Source organism: Aspergillus versicolor (genome assembly GCF_001890125.1).
Source record: "Aspergillus versicolor CBS 583.65 unplaced genomic scaffold ASPVEscaffold_1, whole genome shotgun sequence".
Lineage (NCBI taxonomy): Eukaryota > Fungi > Ascomycota > Eurotiomycetes > Eurotiales > Aspergillaceae > Aspergillus > Aspergillus versicolor.
This window is the reverse complement of record NW_024467524.1, coordinates 874,375-896,138: the sequence shown is the minus strand read 5'-3', so window position 1 is coordinate 896,138 and position 21,764 is coordinate 874,375. Positions and strand designations below refer to the sequence as shown.

The 21,764-nt window shown below is 48.4% G+C and overlaps 9 protein-coding genes across 9 annotated transcripts; 3 read left to right on the top strand and 6 right to left on the bottom strand.

Annotated features, from left to right (window-relative positions):
- Window positions 1-1,581: 1,581 nt before the first annotated feature.
- Window positions 1,582-4,461, bottom strand: ASPVEDRAFT_35450 (uncharacterized protein). Its single transcript, XM_040811000.1, has one exon. It carries the CDS (start codon window positions 4,137-4,139, stop codon window positions 1,998-2,000), a length of 2,142 nt encoding a protein of 713 aa, XP_040661868.1. The 5' UTR covers window positions 4,140-4,461; the 3' UTR covers window positions 1,582-1,997.
- ASPVEDRAFT_35449 (nucleobindin SSP120) lies at window positions 4,402-5,297 on the top strand. The gene is made up of 2 exons (XM_040810999.1): window positions 4,402-4,621; window positions 4,683-5,297. Exons 1-2 carry the CDS (start codon window positions 4,504-4,506, stop codon window positions 5,162-5,164), a joined length of 600 nt encoding a protein of 199 aa, XP_040661867.1. The 5' UTR covers window positions 4,402-4,503; the 3' UTR covers window positions 5,165-5,297.
- Window positions 5,266-7,036, bottom strand: ASPVEDRAFT_218807 (tRNA(Phe) (4-demethylwyosine(37)-C(7)) aminocarboxypropyltransferase). Its single transcript, XM_040809475.1, has 2 exons — window positions 6,863-7,036; window positions 5,266-6,803 (listed from the first exon to the last, which is right to left on the bottom strand). Exon 2 carries the CDS (start codon window positions 6,669-6,671, stop codon window positions 5,367-5,369), a length of 1,305 nt encoding a protein of 434 aa, XP_040661866.1. The 5' UTR covers window positions 6,672-6,803; window positions 6,863-7,036; the 3' UTR covers window positions 5,266-5,366.
- A 77-nt stretch (window positions 7,037-7,113) lies between these two features.
- ASPVEDRAFT_122197 (uncharacterized protein) lies at window positions 7,114-8,753 on the bottom strand (the record flags this gene model as incomplete). Its single annotated transcript, XM_040805961.1, has 6 exons — window positions 7,114-7,296; window positions 7,362-7,508; window positions 7,534-7,857; window positions 7,910-8,211; window positions 8,263-8,450; window positions 8,503-8,753. 6 exons carry the CDS (start codon window positions 8,751-8,753, stop codon window positions 7,114-7,116), a joined length of 1,395 nt encoding a protein of 464 aa, XP_040661865.1.
- Window positions 8,754-9,101: 348 nt separating this feature from the next.
- Window positions 9,102-9,408, bottom strand: ASPVEDRAFT_77877 (uncharacterized protein; the record flags this gene model as incomplete). Its single annotated transcript, XM_040816455.1, has 3 exons — window positions 9,102-9,116; window positions 9,175-9,222; window positions 9,298-9,408. The coding sequence occupies 3 exons, from the start codon at window positions 9,406-9,408 to the stop codon at window positions 9,102-9,104; spliced, it is 174 nt and encodes a 57-aa protein (XP_040661864.1).
- Window positions 9,409-10,915: 1,507 nt separating this feature from the next.
- ASPVEDRAFT_77876 (uncharacterized protein) lies at window positions 10,916-13,551 on the top strand (the record flags this gene model as incomplete). The annotated part of the gene is made up of 13 exons (XM_040816454.1): window positions 10,916-10,947; window positions 11,040-11,345; window positions 11,409-11,555; window positions 11,612-11,706; window positions 11,760-11,821; window positions 11,884-11,984; window positions 12,059-12,494; window positions 12,552-12,651; window positions 12,714-12,989; window positions 13,053-13,188; window positions 13,239-13,278; window positions 13,339-13,384; window positions 13,442-13,551. The coding sequence occupies 13 exons, from the start codon at window positions 10,916-10,918 to the stop codon at window positions 13,549-13,551; spliced, it is 1,887 nt and encodes a 628-aa protein (XP_040661863.1).
- A 661-nt stretch (window positions 13,552-14,212) lies between these two features.
- ASPVEDRAFT_77875 (uncharacterized protein) lies at window positions 14,213-16,657 on the top strand (the record flags this gene model as incomplete). Its single annotated transcript, XM_040816453.1, has 2 exons — window positions 14,213-14,770; window positions 14,834-16,657. The coding sequence occupies 2 exons, from the start codon at window positions 14,213-14,215 to the stop codon at window positions 16,655-16,657; spliced, it is 2,382 nt and encodes a 793-aa protein (XP_040661862.1).
- Window positions 16,658-17,608: 951 nt separating this feature from the next.
- Window positions 17,609-19,910, bottom strand: pps1 (tyrosine/serine/threonine protein phosphatase PPS1; the record flags this gene model as incomplete). Its single annotated transcript, XM_040806013.1, has 6 exons — window positions 17,609-17,732; window positions 17,787-17,843; window positions 17,893-18,013; window positions 18,071-18,955; window positions 19,017-19,103; window positions 19,160-19,910. 6 exons carry the CDS (start codon window positions 19,908-19,910, stop codon window positions 17,609-17,611), a joined length of 2,025 nt encoding a protein of 674 aa, XP_040661861.1.
- Window positions 19,911-20,005: 95 nt separating this feature from the next.
- ASPVEDRAFT_218388 (uncharacterized protein) lies at window positions 20,006-20,966 on the bottom strand. The gene is made up of 3 exons (XM_040809474.1): window positions 20,680-20,966; window positions 20,158-20,586; window positions 20,006-20,072 (listed from the first exon to the last, which is right to left on the bottom strand). The coding sequence occupies exons 1-2, from the start codon at window positions 20,714-20,716 to the stop codon at window positions 20,186-20,188; spliced, it is 438 nt and encodes a 145-aa protein (XP_040661860.1). The 5' UTR covers window positions 20,717-20,966; the 3' UTR covers window positions 20,006-20,072; window positions 20,158-20,185.
- Window positions 20,967-21,764: the final 798 nt, after the last annotated feature.

Sequence of the window (21,764 nt, the reverse complement as noted above, 5' to 3'; positions counted from 1 at the left end):
GCACCGTTGCTTGCCGTTCCTGGTCGTACCCATCCGGTCGAGATCTTCTATACCCCCGAGCCCGAGCAAGATTATGTGGAAGCCGCCATTCGCACAGTTCTCCAAATCCATGCCACTGAGGACGATGGTGATATTCTTCTCTTCTTGACTGGAGAAGAGGAAATTGAAGATGCAGCGCGCAAGATATCTCTTGAGGCTGATGAAATGGTTAGAGAGGCTGATGCAGGTCCCTTGAAAACATACACCCTTTACGGTAGTCTTCCGCCGCATATGCAACAGAAGATTTTCGATCCAGCGCCCGCCCCGCGCCGCCCTGGAGGTCGGCCAGGCAGGAAAGTGATCGTGTCAACCAACATTGCAGAAACATCCCTTACAATTGACGGTATCGTTTATGTTGTCGACCCCGGTTTTTCAAAACAGAAAATCTACAACCCCCGTATTCGTGTCGAGTCTCTGCTAGTCTCGCCAATCTCCAAGGCCTCCGCACAGCAGAGAGCTGGTCGTGCTGGTCGTACACGCCCCGGAAAATGTTTCCGCCTTTACACAGAAGGTGCCTTCAAGAAGGAATTAATTGACCAGACCTATCCCGAAATCTTACGCTCCAACTTGTCGTCGACCGTGCTTGAGCTGAAGAAATTGGGAATTGATGACTTGGTCCATTTCGATCTGATGGACCCACCTGCACCGGAGACGCTTATGCGAGCTCTTGAGGAGCTTAACTACCTCGCATGTCTTGACGATGAGGGCAACCTGACACAGCTAGGACGTCTTGCATCAGAGTTTCCCTTGGACCCAGCGCTTGCTGTCATGCTTATCAGCTCGCCCGAGTTCTATTGTTCCAACGAGGTCCTGTCCATCACTGCTTTGCTCTCCGTACCCCAGATCTTTGTCCGACCAGCATCCCAACGCAAGCGTGCCGACGAAATGAAGAATTTGTTTGCCCACCCTGACGGCGACCACCTTACCCTTCTCAATGCCTACCATGCCTTCAAGAGCCCCGAAGCGCAGGAAAATACTAAGCAGTGGTGCCACGACCACTTCCTTTCCCTGCGCGCCCTACAGTCCGCCGACAACGTGCGCATGCAGCTTCTACGAATCATGGAACGCGAGGAGCTAGAAATGATTTCGACTCCTTTTGAAGACAAGAAATACTACGAGAATATTCGACGCGCCCTGTGTGCTGGATTTTTCATGCAGGTTGCCAAGAAGGAAACACAGGGCAAGAGCATGTATATGACCATCAAGGATCACCAAAATGTACTCCTGCACCCTTCGACCGTTCTCGCCCACGACGCCGAATGGGTCCTATACAACGAGTTTGTCCTCACCACGAAGAACTATATCAGAACTGTCACAGCCGTTAAACCAGAATGGCTAATCGTAAGTTCCTCTCTGACACCTTATCCCGTTTGCCACTCCGTCGTTCATTTATCTAACCCAGCGCTTCAGGATATTGCCCCTACCTATTACGATGTTTCGTCATTCCCGAAGGGCGATATTCGCTCTTCTCTTCTTCGCGCTGCGGAGAGGCTCTCGCGCAAAGAGAAGATGCGTGCCGATGGAAAGAGACGTTGAATATTTTAGATATGAAATTTATAGACTATGCTTGCCATCTCGTCATGTCAATGCCAAAATGTTTTCCATTTATGATATACCCGCCAACAAGGGAGCGATGTCTTTTCCGATTTTGTGTGCTTATTTGTGGGCAAAGGACAAATAAGCCGACGTATTTAAGTTCCTATCTCCAGTCCCATATATGAAACGACCCAATTTGGAACAAAAGCATGCAATCCTAGGAGGCATTAGCCAAGAAAATAGGTTTCTATCTATAGATATAATGTACAGGTTTATAGGTATCAAAGGCCATAAGTATGGTCGCCAAAAAAAAAAGAGGGTAATAGAGCTGAGTGTAAGATATACATGACTCCAAGTAGAGTTATACGTAAGTAGTTAGAGGATATCATAATACAGGCTGTCGTGGCCACGTAGTTGTTCATCTAGGAGCTCACGCCACCAGCTCGTCCGTTTTGTGGAGGGCTTTCGCCTGAAGCGGGCGCCGATGTATCGCCAATCAGTTCTTCTGGATCAGATGTTGGTTTAGTGCGCGGCGCAGTCGTGTGCTGAGATAAATGGAGGACCATTTCTTTCAATTGGGCGACTTCACTTCTGAGAGTCACAATTTCCTGCTGTTGGGCAGCCATCGTGCCTTCAAGGGAAGTCGAGGCATTTTCGTTTTCCGCTTGGATTGTTTTGAGCGCATCATTAATGATGCCCTGTTCTCTCGTATCTTCTTCCATTGCCTTTCCAGCAAGTCTTCCCTCAACCACCGAGGTCAAAACGCGGCGGGAATATATCTGGGAAAGCCTTTGCAATCGACGAGCAGACCCTCCTTCCCCCGGGATGGGCATCTTATCAAGGTATTCTCCTACGATCCTAACAAACTCGAGATATTGGTCTGCCTTCGTCAGGTTCGCTCTCGGTACTGAGGTTTCCGCTATTGTCCACCACCTCTGAGATTCTGGATCGAATTCGGAGACAATGTCTTTTTGTTTCCGAGGTAGATCCGGGCTGAACCCACTATTAACGGAAGCCTCAATGACGGCATCAGAAGCCTCGAGCATGCGACATGAATCACATAGATGCACCATCATTCTGATAAGTCTCTCTACCCTTTGCGGCGGGTGTTCGGTCGTTGAAGCAATGAAAGCCAGAGCTCTTTGCAGGACGGGTAGTCCCTTTTCCCAATTACGGCGTATTGCGTAGAATTCCAAATACGACATGAGTATAGCAAAATCGTCCAAGTTGCCGGCGCCTCTCGCTACCATAAGGTACGCGTCAGCACGATCAGGCTGGTCGAAACGCAGACAAGCCCTAATGAGTGCAGCGTAGATAACAACATTTGCACTGTGAACCGGGGGAACTGAGACTTCAATTCCATTGACTGTCTTCGCTTTGTAGTAACCGAGACTCCCCAGTTCAATCGGGTATCCCTTTCCTTCCAACATTTTCAGAAACAGATCGAAGCCGTTCAGATCTTTACTCTTGCGAAAGAAGACAATAATTGCTGTTATCAGGGAAGGGCTTAGTTGAAATTTGTAAGGAAGTATCGTTTTAATAACCAGCCTGGCAATGTCGTTTTGTCGGGTTTTTGTGAATGCTATGATCATTTTCGTGAAGGTATAAGCCTGATCAGGATCTTGAACATCGAGTAGATTACTCGACAGCCTTAAGAGATATTCCTCGAGAGGCATTTCATTGCCCATGTATAGGTCTGTGTCTTGACGGAAGCGGTTTTCAAGCTGTCTACTTCGATGATTCACCTCTTTAAGCCGACGAATACTGATGCCTCGGGTTAAATCCTCGATGTTGGCCGTTGGGTTTGACTTAATCTGCCGTATCCTACGGCGAGTGGCGTTTAGCTCGAATAGAAGACCCGGCAAGTCAAGTTGTGGGGTGGAAGCGTCGTCATCATAATTCTTCAGGATACCGAAATAGCTGTGAGCAATCGCTGGGCGTAATACAAGCCTAATCGCAAGCTGTTTCAATGCGAGTTTCTTGATTGCCTTCGCGCGAAGCACATCTGACTTGAGCCAATCAGGAACATCCTCTACATCAATAGCCATGTCAAAATCATCGTCTGCTTCCTCTATCGGAGCCAACTTTTCAGCTTCTAGCTCTTGAACAGCCGGATCCACTCCTTCTGTATCGAGACCGACATTACTCGAGAAATGCGATAGTCTGCGCGGCGTTTGTGTAATCGGCGACCGAATGGTTCTATGTGTAGGCCGCGGCAGCGTGTGGAATCGTCTGGTCTGAAACGCCGTTCGAAAAAGGTTTGGGGTTCGCAGTGGTGACAGGGCACCCAAAAAGTATCCCCCCTCATCGAACAACTCATTCGCCTCGTTTACAGGCGCAATCCTTTCCTCCCACCTCCGGCGGTGCTTGCCATTTGCGGGCGCCTCTGTTGAGGCCGCTGCTGCAAAGAAACCGGTACAGCGAGCTGTGGGCGAGTCCTTGATACGTAATCTTCGCATGCTTGTCGTCGGCACCGTTCGAGGGGCCGCCTTCACCGCGGTGGTGCTGAGGCACGAAAGGCAGTGGGAGGTTGGCGCTGCGCTGTGGGACCATAAACGCTGCATTCTCAGGACATTCCAGTCCCTGTCGACGAGGACGGCGAGTTTGGTGATAGATCCCGATCAATCAGACATGTCTGTATATTCAATCTGCGAAGCCGGGTATAATTTGAACTAGACAAGCCAAGTAGGTGCTAGTGGTATGATGCTGGAAAAGTTGATAGTATCTGCGCCGGGAAAAAGGTCGGAGACGCCGGGATGCAAACCCTGCAAACACCCCCATGCAAACAGCTGGTCTGGCCTTGTCTGGGGCTCCTCATACGCAATCAACCCCGGAGAAGTTACTGGGGCTATTTTCTTCTCTTCTTGTCCTCATCCTATTCCCCAAGCTTGGCTCTACCTACCCGAACTGGAATCTCCGCAATTGACAATGCTGGGTATACTTACTACGGCACTGCTCGCCTTGAGTGGCAGCTTGGTGAATGCCCACGGGTCGCATTCCAGCCCCCAGGATCCCTCTGCAGATTGGGCGACTCGGCACATGCAAGGTGGGACCTTGGGTACCCTGCAGGAAATATCAGTGAACTTGCTCACATTTTGAAATTGCAGAGGAACATCACATCGATACCTTTGACGGCGGCTCTTTCTTCACCCTTCACGACTACGATTCATCCGGAGCGTGGACACCCGATGAAGTACGGAAAACATACGGCATGGACGACGAGTCCAATGCGGGCCTCACTGAGGAGCGGAAGTTGGAAGCGCTGAGGGAGGTCTTTACTCTTTTCGATCCGGCGAATACTGGGTTCATCAGCCGCGAAAATTGGTTGCACCTTATCTCCGACGGCGTGAAACTGCCGGATTTTGGGTTCGGGCCTGGCCATCACGGGGATATTGAGTACGAATACGAGATCCATCACTTCGAAATGTACCACGGCGAGGATGCGACGGAGGAGGAACTCACGCACCCTGAAGACATTGAGCATTTCAAGAGACATGACGAGGAGGACGCGGCGATGGATAAACTGGAGCAGCTTGAACGGATGGCAATTGTTGCGGCAAACATTCCGGCGAAATTCCGAAAGCAATAAGTTTGATTATATGTAGATTTATACATTTTCCATATTTGCATATGTGTATTATTGCGGTCCGTCACTTACGCTTCAAGGATATACCAGGATAGATACCATTCTAATGACTACATGATCCACCAGGACTGGCTTAGTATCCGATTGCCATGTAGAGTGCATTATAAGTTCATAACTGTCATGATGAATTGCTGTCGGAGGGTCGCTAATGCGACGACAGCTTGATATCGTATACACAGTGCATGACACCAGGAGCGTAGGTCTTGACTTGTTCAACATGCCGACATTCAGCGCGGTGCTCCAAATTAACCTTCGGAGATGCAGAGCCTTCCCAGAGCCTTTCCATTGCCGTTGTTATCTCGGTTCCTTTTTCCTGTATAAGCTGCACATCCACATTCTCGTGCACGTGGATCCATCCACCCTTGTCCTTGTCAACGATCTTGCAGGCATTCTCCCATGAGGCAATGGATGAGGGCAAAAGACCCAAGTTAACATGCCTGATGCTTGTCCAGCACCGTCGGTTGTTCACCATAGCCGCCCTAATCTCATTCATAATGCCTGCGGCGAAGCCGTTATCGCCATGGAAGATGACAACGCGGTCTGTATCACACAAACTCTCAACCAGTTCTGGAACGGGTATTCTAAGTTTCCCATCACTTTGTACCTTGACAACCCTGCATCCCCACCCATTCTCGACACAGCCCCTCCGTAACCCCTCCACAGACCACCCGTTTATCTCCCAACCCCAAACCCTCTTCACGCCCCGCTTCAAGTACGAAAACACAAAGTACCCAATTCCAGCATACATGTCAACCACAGCGACGTCGCCAGCAAGACTCCCTCCAAGTGACGCTTCATCCAGCCCCTCAAACGTAGAAGCGTGTCCCAAAATCCGTGCCTTCTCTGTGATATTCCCCCTCGAGAACATAGTATATAAAGGTGCCCAAATCTGTACGATTCCGTGGTTCTGGACGGTGCGTACCCAGAATCCCCGCTTGTAGGCATCTTCAGATGGTTGCGTATTCTCCTCACCACCTGATGCAACCGGTCCAAAATCCCCATATAATGGAACTAGTCCAACTGGGCTTCGCATTCTATTCTCGTGCCCGTCGGTGTCTGTGAGCACAATTGGGGCATTCATGGCGATGTGTGTTACCCCAAATCGGGCAAAGGAGTTTGCAATAGATGAGTATAGAGTTTGGCGCTGGTCTCTGCTTAAGTGCTCATATAGAGAGCCCCAGGCCGGAGGGTGGGTGAAGGCATTCCCCGGTAGGAGGAGCATCGGCTCATATATTGTGTATCTCTTCGGGAGAGAAGAGACCAACGCCTCGACTGATAAATCATGTTGATCAAGTAAAGATGAAGAGATGTTCGTTTTTATGAATTCCCCGATGCCTCTTTGTAGTGGGTTGGTGATGTGTCGTGGTCCTCGTGGGGGTTTTGAATCATTCTTGCGATGTTTTGTAGGCGCACCCGAGAACTCGGGGTCCAATGCTGCAGTTTCTGTCATTTTCGTGAACTATATATATAGTCTGTATGTATGTCCGAGTGATGCGCGGGAAATCTCATCTGATCTGAATATGAACAGAAATATATGTTGCCAGCTCACATGTGGTTATGACGTTGGTTGTGGACTTTATAGCTGAAGCTTGTGAGATACCGGAGAATCCAGAAATGATAGGGTAGTATCCAGGTAGCTACCTATACTTAGGACGAAGTCGATTTAGCAATGATTGGAGAGCACTCATGCCAATATCCGTGTCTTGTGGGACGGCAACACACATTGGTGCCTCAGGCCGAAATACCGTAATCCGACCAAAAAACTAAAATAACTAACCCCACTCTAAAGCAATGACTCTCTAAACAATTGAACCACGGCTCTCTAAACAACGACTCTAATAATGTACATGTATTATTAAAGAATAACAAAGGAACTATTTGGAAAATGGCGTTCAAGAAACCTGATTGAACTGCATCCTTGCCCGCTTCCGATGCTTTGAGAGGAAATACCAGAACCCTAAGGTAAGGCAAGTCAACGGCAGGGTCGCGGCGAAGAAAATCCAGAATTTCTTCGACGCTGCAAAATCTCTATCCTCTGGTGCATCGAAATCAAAGAGATTCATCCCCAGAAATGCCTGGACGCGCGGTTATTAGCCCTGTCGGTAGGTTGAGACAGACGGTATTATGCTGGGAGACTCACAGAGACAAAACTCGAGGGCAAATAAACCAATGTGACCATCGTTACCACAAAAACATTGGTATTGTCTTCGACAGATGCGTCGGTCAGCTGGAGCATTCGAGCTTGGTTATTGAGAGTCAGCGTTGTGGCCAGCTTTTCGTTGTTAGCCTGGTACTAATCGAGGATAACATACGGGGATCAAACGTACCAGATCCGAATAACCCTTCACCTTTTTCTCCAGAGTCTCAACACTTTTCATATACCCTTCTAGATTCGAAATATAGGAGGCTGTTTCATCAGCGAGCTTTTGGTGTTGTTTGTCCGTGATCAACCCTTTAGAAAGGAATAGATCGTTGGCTTCTGCCATTTTGCGAATAGTGGTTAAAGTGACCCCAATTTGACAAGAGAATGGTGTAATTGCGCTGACGAGATTTTGTGGATGTAACAACAAACTCAAACTCTCAGTGTTGCTCACTACCTTGGGATTGGAGAGGTCCATTGTGAGGGCGATATCGGCCTGAATATCTGTTACCACGGAAATTCATAGATTGAGACAGTCTGGAACCTACTGCTTCCTCAATTCTTTCCCCCAGATTTCGCAAACACCATCTCCAATTTCCAATATAGGTGGCGAAGACAAGCAGGTGAAGGGAAAACCAATTTGGGACTCCATCGCTTGGGGCAGTCGCGATTTCCCTCTCTAATCTTGTCTGTAGCTCTGAATAGGGGCGGGCATGGAGGAAAATCCAAAGGTTGCCAGTCCCTAATGGATTATACCTATGGAAGACACAGACTTGCCGGTATGTGAATTTAGTTGGTCCCTCAAGTCGGACTTGATAACCTTCGCTATAGGTGAACCTGTAGTGCATGTCTTGCAAGGGTTAGCAGAGAAAAGACAGACACAATTACCAAGAAGCATTACCAAAGGCCCCATCTTCTCGTTCGCGTATTGTCATTCCTCCATGCCCTGAATCTGAGGTGCGTGGCTTGTCCCCGAACAAGAGGGCATGATCGATAAAGGAGTCGTCAATGTCGTAAGTGTCCGTCAGTTTTCGCATTGCTGATTCTGTGATCGAGAGTGGATCTAGCGAGCTCCTGCAACATATTGAACTAGAGTATGGTAAGTTGGGTGCAGCAACACGAACGGATGCAATTTATTTACACTATGCGGGTCTGCGGCTTTGGTGTCGATGAGATATGGGTTCTGAAAACATCGCTATCACTGAAAACAACAGGCTCCGGCTGCGGGACTGTGTCATATAACCGTATGTCGGACTTTTCATGGGAGGCGATGAAAGCTGGAGATTGGAGCAGAGGTCGGATTGCCTTGTAGTGGTTGCGGGATGGAAGGTCGGACTTCTGGTCAGCGGTTGACACAGTCTCACTTCTTCCCCTCCACGTGAAGGCCCTCATTAATATGGGTGATGACACCGACATCTCTGTGAATCCTACAAATGAGCAGACGCTCTTGGACTGCTTCCAATTTCCTGATAATAACGCTCTTATAAACTTATGAACGAGAGTTCTCAGACCCTTTACTAGAATGTTGAGGCAGACACACGCCCGATAAGCAACGCCTCTCCAGGCGACTCAGCCATGCTTTAATGTCACAAAAGATTGCCACCTGAAAAAAAAAAATGCCACCTGTGAATAACTGGTCATGATTAATTCGCTCGGACTGACCGGCGAAGATCACTGCGCCCAGTGCGTTGTTAACTGGTTAAGCCTTTCCAAGAAGAGACCCGAAAGCATCAGGCTAACTTACGCAATCTCCTCCTGAAACGGGCCTTCGTTAGCAACTTGAACTAGGATTGATAGTTTCAAGGGAGCGTACCAGTTTAACCTCTCGGGGCGCATCAAAAACATATCTGCCACTCTGACTCTACCCAAAAAGCGTCAGCATCACTGCCGGAAATGGATGGGGAGACAGCCTTTCTCTTTCTCAGAGAGTTCTTACGCGGACTTGGATTGGTTGTTGAAAAAGGAAGCGGAGCCGGACTTCCAGATCCTCCATTGCGATATAGTCGCTAAGAGCCTCGCTAAGAACATTACGAAATGGAGTGCTCATGGTTGCAGGCGCTGTTGGTCTGGCTTGGGGGTGTCACGAATGGGGACCGGGCAACTGGATCAAATCGAGTCTTCGACCGATTTCAAAGGAGGAGGCGCTACGGGGATTATAATGGTGACTTGCCTCTTGTGCTGGATATGGTAATTCTGGCCCAAGAGCAGAGCCTCTTTATGCCAGTGACGTGGTTGTAGGAGAGCTGCCAACAGTTGAGGCCCTGGAGAAGGATAGGTCTGGATGGGAAGCTCTGGTCCGTTCCGAAAGTTCCCTTGGTCATCGCCGGAATTTACATGAGTCCGTCGAATCGCAGGGGTTATGCTTGTATGGATGACCAACATTATCATCCAACCAAGGTGATGATTGGTAGGAATCCCTGCATCGCCAGGAGGGGATGCACGACTTGTTCCCCAATGAGTTGAGGGCCCAAGCCCCAAGGCTCGTTCTCCGCATTTCCAAGGGCTTGTGCTCATGCTAGTTATCTGAAAGGCAGCTTATAGATCCCGACAACAGCGAATACCTAGTGCTAGGCGGCTGGTCCTCCATCGGTATGCTATTTAAGGATGGTCAGAAGATAGCAAGGAAAAGAGACTGGCTTTGATGCCATGATCGAGTCGTTAAGATGAGCCACATGATTTGGGAACTCGAAATTCGACGAATAAATGTTTTCTTTTTTTTCTTTTTTTTGCCCGTCTTCGGCCCTCGTCTTCATCCTGGCGAGTTTGAGGCGGAGGAGCCCTAGCCCCTGAGCCTTTGAACTTTCGCCTGCATGAGCTGGCCGGTCAGCCACTACTAGAGGCGGGCTCACCTTTCCAAGACCTAAAAAGAAAAAGAAAAGGTCTATTTTCGAACTTGGCAAGGAAGTTGTGCAAGAATAGTTATTTGGACGACGACGTTACAAGGAACTGGGTGCAGTGTTTGAATTCTATCTTTCTCTAACAGGGTCCGTTCTACATCGCAAAACGTGCCAGTGACGTTTTATCACGGTTAGCTCATCGCCGAGGACCTTCCTTACGCAAGTAACTCCGATGCCATCTGCAGCTGGGACACAGCATCTGATTTGGGCACTGTTCTCCACCGGTGGCTGAGCCTCTTCATACTGAGCATCTATGTGGGCTGCGGGATGTTGGGGGGGGGGCAAACGTGGACTTGTTTAACGACCTTCCTTTCTGTGTCTTAGACCATTAATGTCACCCATTAGGATACGAGCCTCTGAAACACATCAGGGTGAGCGGATGTTGTTTGGTTGGAGAGGCGAGCTTCTGCCAGCCTCGCAGCCTCGCAGCCTCGTCATGAAATCCCTGCCTTCTCTACGCAACCCGAGTGTTATTTTAATGGATCTGCATCAAGCCTGATGCTTTAGGCTCAGGCTGACTTGAGGTTTATAATCAAATTTCCTCCAATACTTGCAGAACAATATGCGTGTTCGCTTTCGCATACTTTCGACGCCCGGCAACTTACCAAAACAATCAAACAGTTCCTTCAGCCACTCGAGGAATATTCCGTTGGCGTGATGGCAGTGAATGATAACAGCTTTCAAGAAGAGTGAGTCAGTCCCCTCTATTCATCGCATCTGCCACGGTGTGAGGCATTGGTCAAACGAGGCTGTTTCTCACTCTTGTTGCGTTTGGGGCCAGGGAGGAACACTATGGGCACCCCTTACGCTCACGAACCCCCGAAGAATTGGTATTTGATGCCGCGTTATTCTACGACCGACAAAACCATGAAAGCATCGTCGGACGGAAACTTAAGAACGTGGTAGACAAGGAAGTCTTTCTGAGGGGAGCACGACTTGCCCAAGATCCATATAATATAGCTGGGGTGCCTGGATTGACAAACGTCGAAGCCGATGCACTTCGATTCGAGCTTAATTCAAGTCTACTCCAGCAAACAAAAGACCTGAAAGTCACCATTTTGGTCACGGCATGCGCTGCCATCACCCAGTGAGTGCAATATCTATGGATAAACTCATGTCTTCTCTCTTTATGTTTACTGATCATATAAAGAGGCTGGCAGCAATCGTCGATCAATGCGAGTTCATTCCATTGGCAGGACGCATTTTGGCACGAAAAAATTAGAGAGATTCCCGGCGGCAAGTACAATGTTTTTGGCGGATTTATCGATGCGGCACCATGGCTTACTGGAAGTCTCATGTGAGTCTAAATCTACACATCATAAGTCCAAGGCAGCATTGACATGTGAATATCAGCGGCACTTGGTTGAGTGACCCTTTGCAGGAGGGGCAGTTTGGAAGACGCCCTGCACTTTTCTTATCAGGAATTTGTTGTACAGCGTTTGCGTTAGGTGTGTTATTCCGCCACCCTCAAACTTACAATATTTCTAATGCCATATATTAGCGACGGCTAGGTGCAACAACTGGCAGGAGCTTCTGATTTGTCGCCTGCTACTCGGAATTGGGGTACGAATAACCTATAAACTTTTGCCATTTGGGTGATTATTGACGAGGAACGATTCCTTCAGATTGGGGCGAAGGCGTCGGTTGCCCCTGTGTTCGCTGCGGAGGCTGCTGTTGATCGTTTACGTGGACGACTCCTTATGATGTGGCAGGTTTTTGACACATTGTGAGTTTATATCCCACTCCCACCGAGGACGTACCATACCACCAAAGCGTTTTCTAAACAATATCTATTTCAAGCGGAATATTCGTTGGCTTTGTCTGCGTTTTTATTGCCGACGAGAACTGGAGGGTTATCTTAGGATCCGCCGCAATCCCTTCCATAATCCTGCTGTTCCTTGCTTTCCTCTGCCCAGAATCACCACGGTTTCTCATTCGTAAAAGGCTATACGCGGATGCCTTTTTAAGTCTTCGTCATTTGCGTGGAAGTGATATCCAAGCATGTAGGGACTTATACTCAATCCATAGCCAGTTGCAATTCGAGTCACAGAAGAGGCTGCGCAAATCTGGAAAATTGTCGAGAGATGACGAATGGTTGAGGAGGGAGCTGTATCAAGAAGTAGAGCTTCGCAGCTTGAACTTTTTCAAGCGTGTGAAGTCACTCTGGTCTATCAAGCGCAACCGAAGAGCGTGTATTGCTGCATTTATTGTGATGGCATCCCAGCAGCTCTGTGGCGTTAGTCCCTGAAATTGGAACCACCGAATGGACATGTGCTGACACTGATTATTTTAGGTTAATGTGCTCTCATTTTATTCATCAGTTGTTTTCAATGACATTAAGGAGGGAAATGCTATACCAAAAAATACGGCGAAGGTAAACTGGCTAAATTTTGGTACAGTACTCTCGCCTGGGCTAATAACACTCGTCTCTCTACTGACTTTTGAATTTCAACAGGCTTTGGGTTGGCAAATTTCCTGTTCACTATCCCAGCACACAGGTACATTGACGGATACCACAAAAAGGGCCGGCGCCTATTACTGCTGGTGTCTCTTGCCGGCATGTTTTTAAGCCTCATCGCCATCAGCTCCTTCTATCTCATCTCAGATTCTGGCAAGAGGACCGGGCCTGTAGCTGTCTTTACTATTGTCATCTACCTTGCTTTTTACGGTATTGGGGCTGGACCAGTTCCATTTACCTTTAGCGCTGAAGTATTCCCCTTGGCGTTTCGCGGTAAGCAGCACTCCAAAACCGAGAGTACTACTAGTGAAGGGTCACTGACTTTTTGTTGTCTAGAGGTCGGTATGAGCTTTAGTGTTATGGTCAATTTTATTGGCCTTACAATTCTCGTTAGCCTTGTTCCGCTTGTCAATAAATATGCGAAGAACGCCCAAAATACACGGCCCTATGGCTACCTTTTATACATATTTGCGTGAGTGATATTAGAGTCATTTACGAGAATAATTGGCTAATACTGTGTAGCGGTCTGGATGCCCTGGCATTTGTGCTGGTGTTCCTATTTGTAAGTGACCGTGCGCTTGTTTCTGATATGGGCTGGTTTCGCTAACCCTAACTTGCGAAGGTCCCGAGCACAGGCCAGATCCCCCTCGAACAAATGGACCAAATATGTAATATCAAATTTGACCCATATGACCACAAGATAAAATTCACTGACCATAATATAGTTGAAAAACATACATTTACTCATGTCAAAGAGCATTTTGCAGCTTTGCCCTGTCTTCATCACAGCAAGGACACCGATGAAGAATCTAACCAGATGCACCCCGTCACTTAAAATATCCGCAGACATTCATTATTAGGATTTGGTCTCCATGCTATGAAATTTATGTCTATTTCAAATTGTGTACTGGCGTTTGTGAAGGCGATTGATCTAGTAAGTCGTTGACCATGAAGCGCCATCTGCCTCTTGTGGTAACGTAGATGGACTTGGGAGGTGCCGTAACTCACTAGGACACTCACTTAATAGTAGTTAGATGGTATTTGAATGAATACACAGGCTATGAGACGGAATAACAGACCGTCTATGTTTAATGCTAAAGCTCGTCTGTCTATTTAACCTGAGCTTCATCCAACGCATAGCCACGCTGTTTCGGTAATAAAGAAGTTCACAAATGCCGCTGCTGCCTAGCCTCCTTAACTATCGGGCTAAAAATAAGAAAAGAAAAGAAAAGAAAAGGCTGCCTGGCTTGAAGGAGGGAGTTTCTTGGGCTCGTGACTTCGAGTCATCCTCAGCTCCTTCGAGTCGTCACTCCGCACCCTCAACCTCCTCCACTCTCCACCTCCACTTTCCCCAGCGCCTATCGCAATGCGCTCTGGTTCGAAAAAATTCATATTATTTCTCAATCTACTATATATTTCTCTATCACTGGTAGTTCATGTATTCAGTGATCGTCAATCTTCATATCCTACTTGCGCAGCTTTGTCAGCTTCTAACGATGCGGATGCCTTGGTTTAAGGACAAAAAGCTCGATATATCGGCACTAAGGGATGAGCTCCAGAAAGTCATGGTGCAAAATAATAGCGATCCCAAAGCCTCTCCGTTCGTACCACGTTCGAAACTCAAAGAATTCTGGGACGATGCGCGCCTGAAGGCATTCGCCGACAGATACAACGCATTCAAACCGGGTCATATAGAGCGCATCAAAAAAAGCTACCTTCAGACGCTTTCCATATTGGTGGTGAGCCAATGGAATGAATGGAGCAAATTTCAGGCCCTCTTTCTCGAGACGGAGAATAGAAGCGACGATAATATCCCCGGGTATCATATGGATATGTTGATGGCCCCAACATTTCTTGGGAAGTCAGGGTTCAACTTCTCTGTCCACCGACGCTTCTACTGTCCGATTGACATAGAAGAAGGCAAGCATCGTGAACTGGATGAGGGATGGATATTACCTGTTATTAAAAGGGAAGTGATTGGGAACGGAGGGGCCGGCACTGTCACCAAGGAGCACGTTTATCCCGAGCATCTCTGCTACAATGATGGACGTAGTGTAGGTTGATATTTCATGTTCCAGCTGCCAAATACTATATGAACTGACTGCCGATTGTTTTAGGGGCCCTGTTACATTGCTCGTAAACGTCTCACTAGCGCCAATAGGGATGTTGACTTTGCGAAAGAGAAGAATAACCTTGAGATACTGCGAAAACAGCTGAGGAGGAAAGAAAATAACGGAATCATGCCGTTCTTTGCGACTATTACTATTGGGAATCAGTTCAATCTTTTTTTCGAGTGGGCGGATATGGACCTCGAGCATCTCCTGCGGGACCAATCTAGCCGTATCAATTTTAAGGACTTGCTTGGAGAGTCTAGACGCCTGGCCGGTGCACTGGAATATTTGCAGGAAGAATTGGACCCAGGACTTCGATGTTGTCACATGGATCTGAAACCAGCAAATATCCTAGTATTTAAAGGCCCCGATCTGTCCAGTGCTGGGCACTGGAAGATCTCGGATTTTGGGGAGTCCATCATTAAGGCGTCTTCGGTCGAGGAGTCAGGCGAAACGTTTCGATATCCCCTTGGGCATAATTTGGAGGGTATTTACCGATCACCCGAGCTTGCCAGCAATGGCAGCTTTGGGCGCAAAAGTGATGTTTGGTCATTGGGATGTATTCTTGTCCGAGTCCTTGCCTTTGGTCTGGATGGCGAGAATAAACTGAAAGATCTGGACGAGAGGCGAGGGAAAAACATGGATGGAGAAACTGACTATGACCATAGCTTTTTCCATCGCGGAAGAGATCATCCCATTCGAAACCCTCACATTGAGGCCTGGTTGAATGAACTGCCCAACAGAGACAGCCCAGTCCCGACGCACGTACTGACACTCTTCCGCGACTTGCTCCTCGGGACACTTGAAATTGATTACAATGATCGATTGACTGCCGCCGATGTTAAAAGGCAAATTCGACGCATCCAGGAAGAATTGTACTATGTTCCTATGCCCGATAGCCTGGTACCAGTGCCGCCGCCGACGCCTCCAGAGTCACCTCAACCTCCTCCACCCCCTCGAACTCTACCGCGCGAGTCCTCAGATATTATAAAAAGAATCCTAAAGTGTGAAAATGACACCCAAGATCTACAGCATCTGCTCAGAGCAGACTTTAATATCGAGGAGCTTGTTGAAATGAACGGAGATTGGGACAGGCTATTGATTCATGCAATTCGGTCCCAGCTCACTAATATCGTGGATAAACTACTGGACACCCGACAAGATGTTGACAAAGAGGGGTTAGACTCGGGATATATGACCCCTCTGAGCCGTGCTATTTCTATGAATAGTTATGATATGGATATAATTCGTCGTCTGCTACAGGCGAGGGTAAATATCAATGCCGTTTCGGGAACGGGCCTCACACCACTTATGATTGCAACACGGTCCGGCCGTCTAGATGTCGTCCGTGAGCTACTGAAGCACGGCGCTGATTTTTTGGCAACTAGCAACGCAGGCTACACTTGTCTGCATCATGTCGCGTGGGCACAAAAAGAAGGGGCGGCTCTCATTAAAGAGTTTACCAGGAACGACCGGATACCAGTTGATACTCCCAGCAGCCTGTCGAATGAGACCCCATTGATTATGTTGGTAAAGGAATACCCATCTCACAGCAACAGGAGGCATCAATTAGAGTGGCGAGCAAAGTTCGATGCCTTTATGGAAGCAAAGGCCGATCTGAGCAAGGAGGACAAGAACGGAATGAGTCCTCTATATCACGCCGTCCACCGTCACCTTCCTAGAGCTATCGATGCACTTCTGAGCCAGAGGGCAAGAATGGGCTCCAAATACCCACAGCTCGAGGACCCAAATTGGGCCCCGGACGAGCCGACAAAACGGTTAATAGAAAGGAACCTTGAGCTGCAACCGCCACCCAGGATTGTACGTTGAACTGTACAGCCCATTGCTATATACCCTATATACCCATTTTTGTTTTTTATCGTTCTTTTTAACTTGAGTATATCTATACTGTATAATGTTCTGTGTCTCGCGCGTGACTTTTGGCTACTTATTTTCTTTCTTCCCCCCAAGTTTAAATACATTTGAATATTCACGTCACTTTGCAAAGAAAATGATCGACAAAGTTTATAACTAGAAAATCCCACGCGGTTACTTCATGCTCCTTCAACAATTAATACCCATGAAGTAGCTTCGGTGGCTCCTTCCATGTCTGCAGTTACGGCCAAAGTTCCTTCTTAAGTAGGTGGGGTGCTCGTGCCTTCCATTTTTGGCTCCGGTTTGAGATCAGTCCTGCCGAGGAAGCCAACTATTTACTACCCAGTTATTACTACCTGACATACCTATTGATGAAGGCGATCCCAATACATATTGGAACAAAATCAAGGTCAGCCAGTGAAAGGTGGTGAGTACAGACAACATTTGCCTTTGGAAATACAGAAAGGCTCGGTTGTAGAGAAGAAAGATGTCTCCAGGAACCAGCCACGATGGATCCCGTTGAAGACAAATTAACTTTCTCTATATACCATAGAGAAACCTTTAGGGAGAGGGAAAAAACGAAATGCCCTAAATCGATAAGACAACATGGTCACATAAAATGGGATCAATTTGAAGCGAAAACGAAGTGGGGTAATTGTGTCACGCCATAACTACATGCGTGAAAAGAGAGCAAGGAATATCCGTGTAAATCAAATCCATCTAACGCCAAAATCAAATCAAATAAAATCGTGAGAGGATGGTTCGTTTCGTCAGTTCGTCCGGTCATTCCTCACATTATCGATGCATCGAGTGTCGTCATTCATTCATTTCTGCCTGCAGACGGTTTGCTCTCGTAGTAGCGAGCCCTAAAGATGGTAGGTAGTTGTTGCCAATTCCCACGTCTAATTATCTCGAGTACGGTTTGTTCATAAGGGCGATCTCGCGGGCTACAGTTGCCCATTCGAGTTCTCTTTTTAGAGGTTGCTTGTTCTTCTTTTGTTGGAGCTCTTCCCACTTTAGAAGCTCATACCTGTGGGTCTAGTCAGTTTTGATAAGCGTTTTGCAAATTGGTACTCTTGCTTACACAAATCGCAAATGGGGCTGGATGATAACATTGAGTCTTCTCGCTCGAACGTAGCAACTGGAAACATGTCAGTGACATCTCGATACAAAGTTAGAGTAGCACTTACTATGCCCGTGGGAAGGATAGGTTCAGAGATGCCATGACCTCGGCGATGCAGATTGTAGCTGAACGCGAGACACCCACTCGGCAGTGAACTAGAGTAGCCGCACCATCCGATTTTCCTTTGCCTGTGTGGCACATTAACACTGGAAACCTAAGGCACATTTGGGCATAAAGGAACTTACGAATAAACTCGAGACAACGATCGAACTCTTCAGTCAAAGGGTCAATACCGTTGTCTTGCACCTTGGTGATATGCATCACGTTTTCAGCGCCCATTTTCGCGATATCAGAGTCAGTCCATGTAACGGCTTCACCAATGCTAAGAACACGTCGAATTCCAAGTTCCCACAGCATTTCCGGGTTGTTTGCGTGAGATAAATTTCCGAGGTACATATAGGGGAGAATTCGACTCGGGAGAGAACCATCGCAAAAGCTAAACCACCGAGGATCCGTCAATCGGTATTGTGCGGGATTCGCAGGGCTCTCTTGAAGAATCCTTTCTTGCACATTCCTCAGAAATGCGACATCGGATGGGTAAGCGAAAAAGTTTCGTTTCTTCTCTCTGTGAAGTCTAAGCCAGGCTTCACTTGCAGGAATACCTTCAGCAAACATTGTGTAAGCGATGACTAGTAGGGAGCTCTCGGTATACCCATCAGGGCAGTGAATTAGGATTTTTCGTGACTTTTTGGGAGATTCATCCATAGGGGTGTCCCCCTCGGCATCCGTCTCTGGAATCTCCGGGTTTGCGAGATAGAATATCCACCGAAGGGTGTTGATCAAGTCGTCGACATCCCTACTTTCCCCAGACGGGAGGAGTAAGGAGCCAGATGATGGAAATTCCAGTCGCTGCGGCTCTGTCGCAAGGCGCTTAGCTAGGTTCGCCAAATGACGAGGACCAGGAATTCCGGCAAGGTCATTTGCATCAATCATCAGATCGAAGGATTCGGCTGAGGGGGCACCAGAGGTACCAGCTTGCAGGAGATAATCCGGAGTAGGGCCCTGCCATACGTTCTTCGAAAGCTCGGTTGCACGAGACATAGTACACATCTCCAAACGCTCTAACTGGACTGGTATGTTTGTTAGACCGGGTGGTTATGGCACATGATGAATAATTATAATAAGACTCACAGAGATCCACGACCTGGTCTGTTAGGTGTCCACTAGAATTGACAGCTACCAAGCTGGGTGCTCTTCGTTCGATATCGGAAAATGGACCTAGATTTCGTTCAGTTCACCACATGTGGCGCAGCGGTACGACATTTGGAACTAACAAGAGACAATAAATGTATTGTATGACGGCAAGGTTTGGTCATGGTCAGAGCTGAGCCTCCAGTGATGTTGTGCGGCTGTAATTCTGCCCGCAACATCTAGAAGCTGCTTCGCAGTTACGCCATCCTGGCCGTATACGACAATATCGGATAAAGGGGCTAGCTTCGCAGTTTGAATGTGGAAGTTGCGCACCGAGAACCCTTCGCGAGGATCAACGGCGAGGAACTCAAATCCTGACGGCGCAAGAATCGCATCCGGAGCCACGGCGCCTTTTAGCCTAGATGTGGTCAAGTCCCCACCCACTTTGACGATTGTAAGACCTCTCCAACATTTAGGAGTGCGCCGGAGTGAGCGCCGTCGATTGGTGAAGAACCCGATCTGCAGGTGGTTTTCAGGGTGTAGACCATGCAACCAAGGAAACATCAGGTTGGGGTCTGGAAGGGGTTGCGAGGAACAGTGTTTGACAGCAGCCTCCAGTATCTCAATTTCTATCGAGTATAACGGTGGCGATTCTGCAATTTTGGGAAATGCATCGGGAGGATGAAGAGGCGAGGACGCCGGAAGATAGGCATCTTCTTTTGGGGTGGGCGAGCTAGTTCGCGAAGGGATGGGAGACGGACCGGTCGGACAGACAGGTATATGTTTGTTTGGAACCGGGGAAGAAGTTCTATTCAGGCTCAAAGCCGGAGACACCGACCCAGGAGGAGGAGTGGTGTGGCGCAGCGGCTGCTGCTGCACCACGACAGTTGCCATGTTTAATGATGCCCGTGTACGACAAGCTGGTATGCTGATGATATGAATGTCAATTGCCAGGTCCTATGAATTTCTGGCACGTAAACAAGCGGCTAGCTTCGAAATCAAGGCCGCATATTTTGACTGGTCGTTGTAGAAGCCCGGTAGCTTGTAATGAAATGCCTAATGGTGATGGTCCTCTTGTTAGTGGTGGGGATCTCACTATTCGGTTGGGTCATCGTCCGGTCAAGCACGTGGACCAACTTACTCAACTCGAGCTCCAAAGTTCAATCAGTCTATACTAAAACAAGCGCGTCAGTACCGCATGGGACAAGGCAGGAGTCGAGGGTTAGAGATATAGGGAAGAAGCGAGGTGATGAGGGAGTTGATTGTCGTGATGAGGAGCAAGTGGATGATCGGGCCAAGTTGTACCCACCCAGAGATAGTGGAAGACCCAAACCCCACAGTGAATCAGCGATAAGGGAAACCAGCGACTGACGGCGCGTGGAAGGGAACACAATTGGAAGGGCAAAACAGCACAGAAAAGACGGTGGCGAGAGAGGGACGACGAAGAGAAGATATGTACAGGTCAGCGCGATCGTTGCAGCAAGCCGAGGGCTGGTGTCGGCCGTGAGAGCGAGGCGAGAGGAAGAAGAGACTGAGACGCGAGAGTACGGGGGTGGGGAGGGGTAGCAGGCTAGGCGTTAGTGGCTCCGTTAGTCTCCCGCACTATAACTCGCCTCTATCCAACTCTTCCAAGATCTCGTCCCCTTGTGAGCTTGCCACGAACTCGAGAAATTAAAGTCTCCCCGGCTTATCCAGCTCATGCCTCGTGCTCGGCATCCGTCGCTGTATTACGCGCTGGTTTCCCCAAATCCGGCCGGAACTACCACATCACAGTCTACGCACAAATGCCCACGAATCCTTCCGCCGCTGTCAACGTGCCACATTAACACTTTATAGGCCGGCGACTCGACCTCATCCTGTTTGATTTTCGGATTCGCAGTATATCTCCTGTTTTTACTCCACACCACCATGACAAGAAATCCTGGCAAGTCTTGACGCCAATACCTCAGCACGACCCTTGTCGCGCCCAATGGGGTCTACGGGAGGAACCTGCGTCTCGGTCTGGCTGGAGCTCCAATTTGGTTGTGGCTCTGGCTCTGGACCACCAAACTATCAGCGTACGGCGAACACAATGACAAGGGGGTCTTGTTGTCCGTAGCGATCATCCCCCCTCACTGCTGCTCGAAGATGCCTAGACGCATGGCTTTCCACAAATAAACGTTCCAGCCATCTGATTTGACTTCGATCACTGGCCCTCCTCGATGGTGGTTGGCGCATCGGCCGTTTCCATGGTTGCGCTACAGTCATGCGCCTACCCTTGGTTCTGGGTGACCTCTGGGGCGCTGGGGGGAGATCGCGACAACTTACTCCGCTTGGGCTTTCATCGGGGTTCCTTGAGGACTCATTGCATCATCAACGAGGCAAGTCTTTCAGCCCTAATAACTAAGTTTTGTTGGTGCTTTTGGGGGATGGAATATGTGGGGATTTCAAAAGCCCCAGGTTTCAAAGCTCTAGCCTCAAATCTTATCGACAAAAATCCTGGTATTGGGCTATCAGAAGATTGCCGTTCAGATGACTATCTGAGATGAATCTATCCAATAGTACCCTTATCCTGGGGACACACGAGCCCTTCCGGCAACGATCTCGAGTAACTTGAAACGCGAGGAGTCCAAGGGCGAGTATTTTATCCAGTTGACTCTGAAACTTGCAGCAACGGGATCGTCTCCTTTGCCACCTTTGATATACATGCTTATTTTCTATTACTCCAATGTGGTGGCCTTTGTTTAATTCTCGCGGGGTAACTTGGGC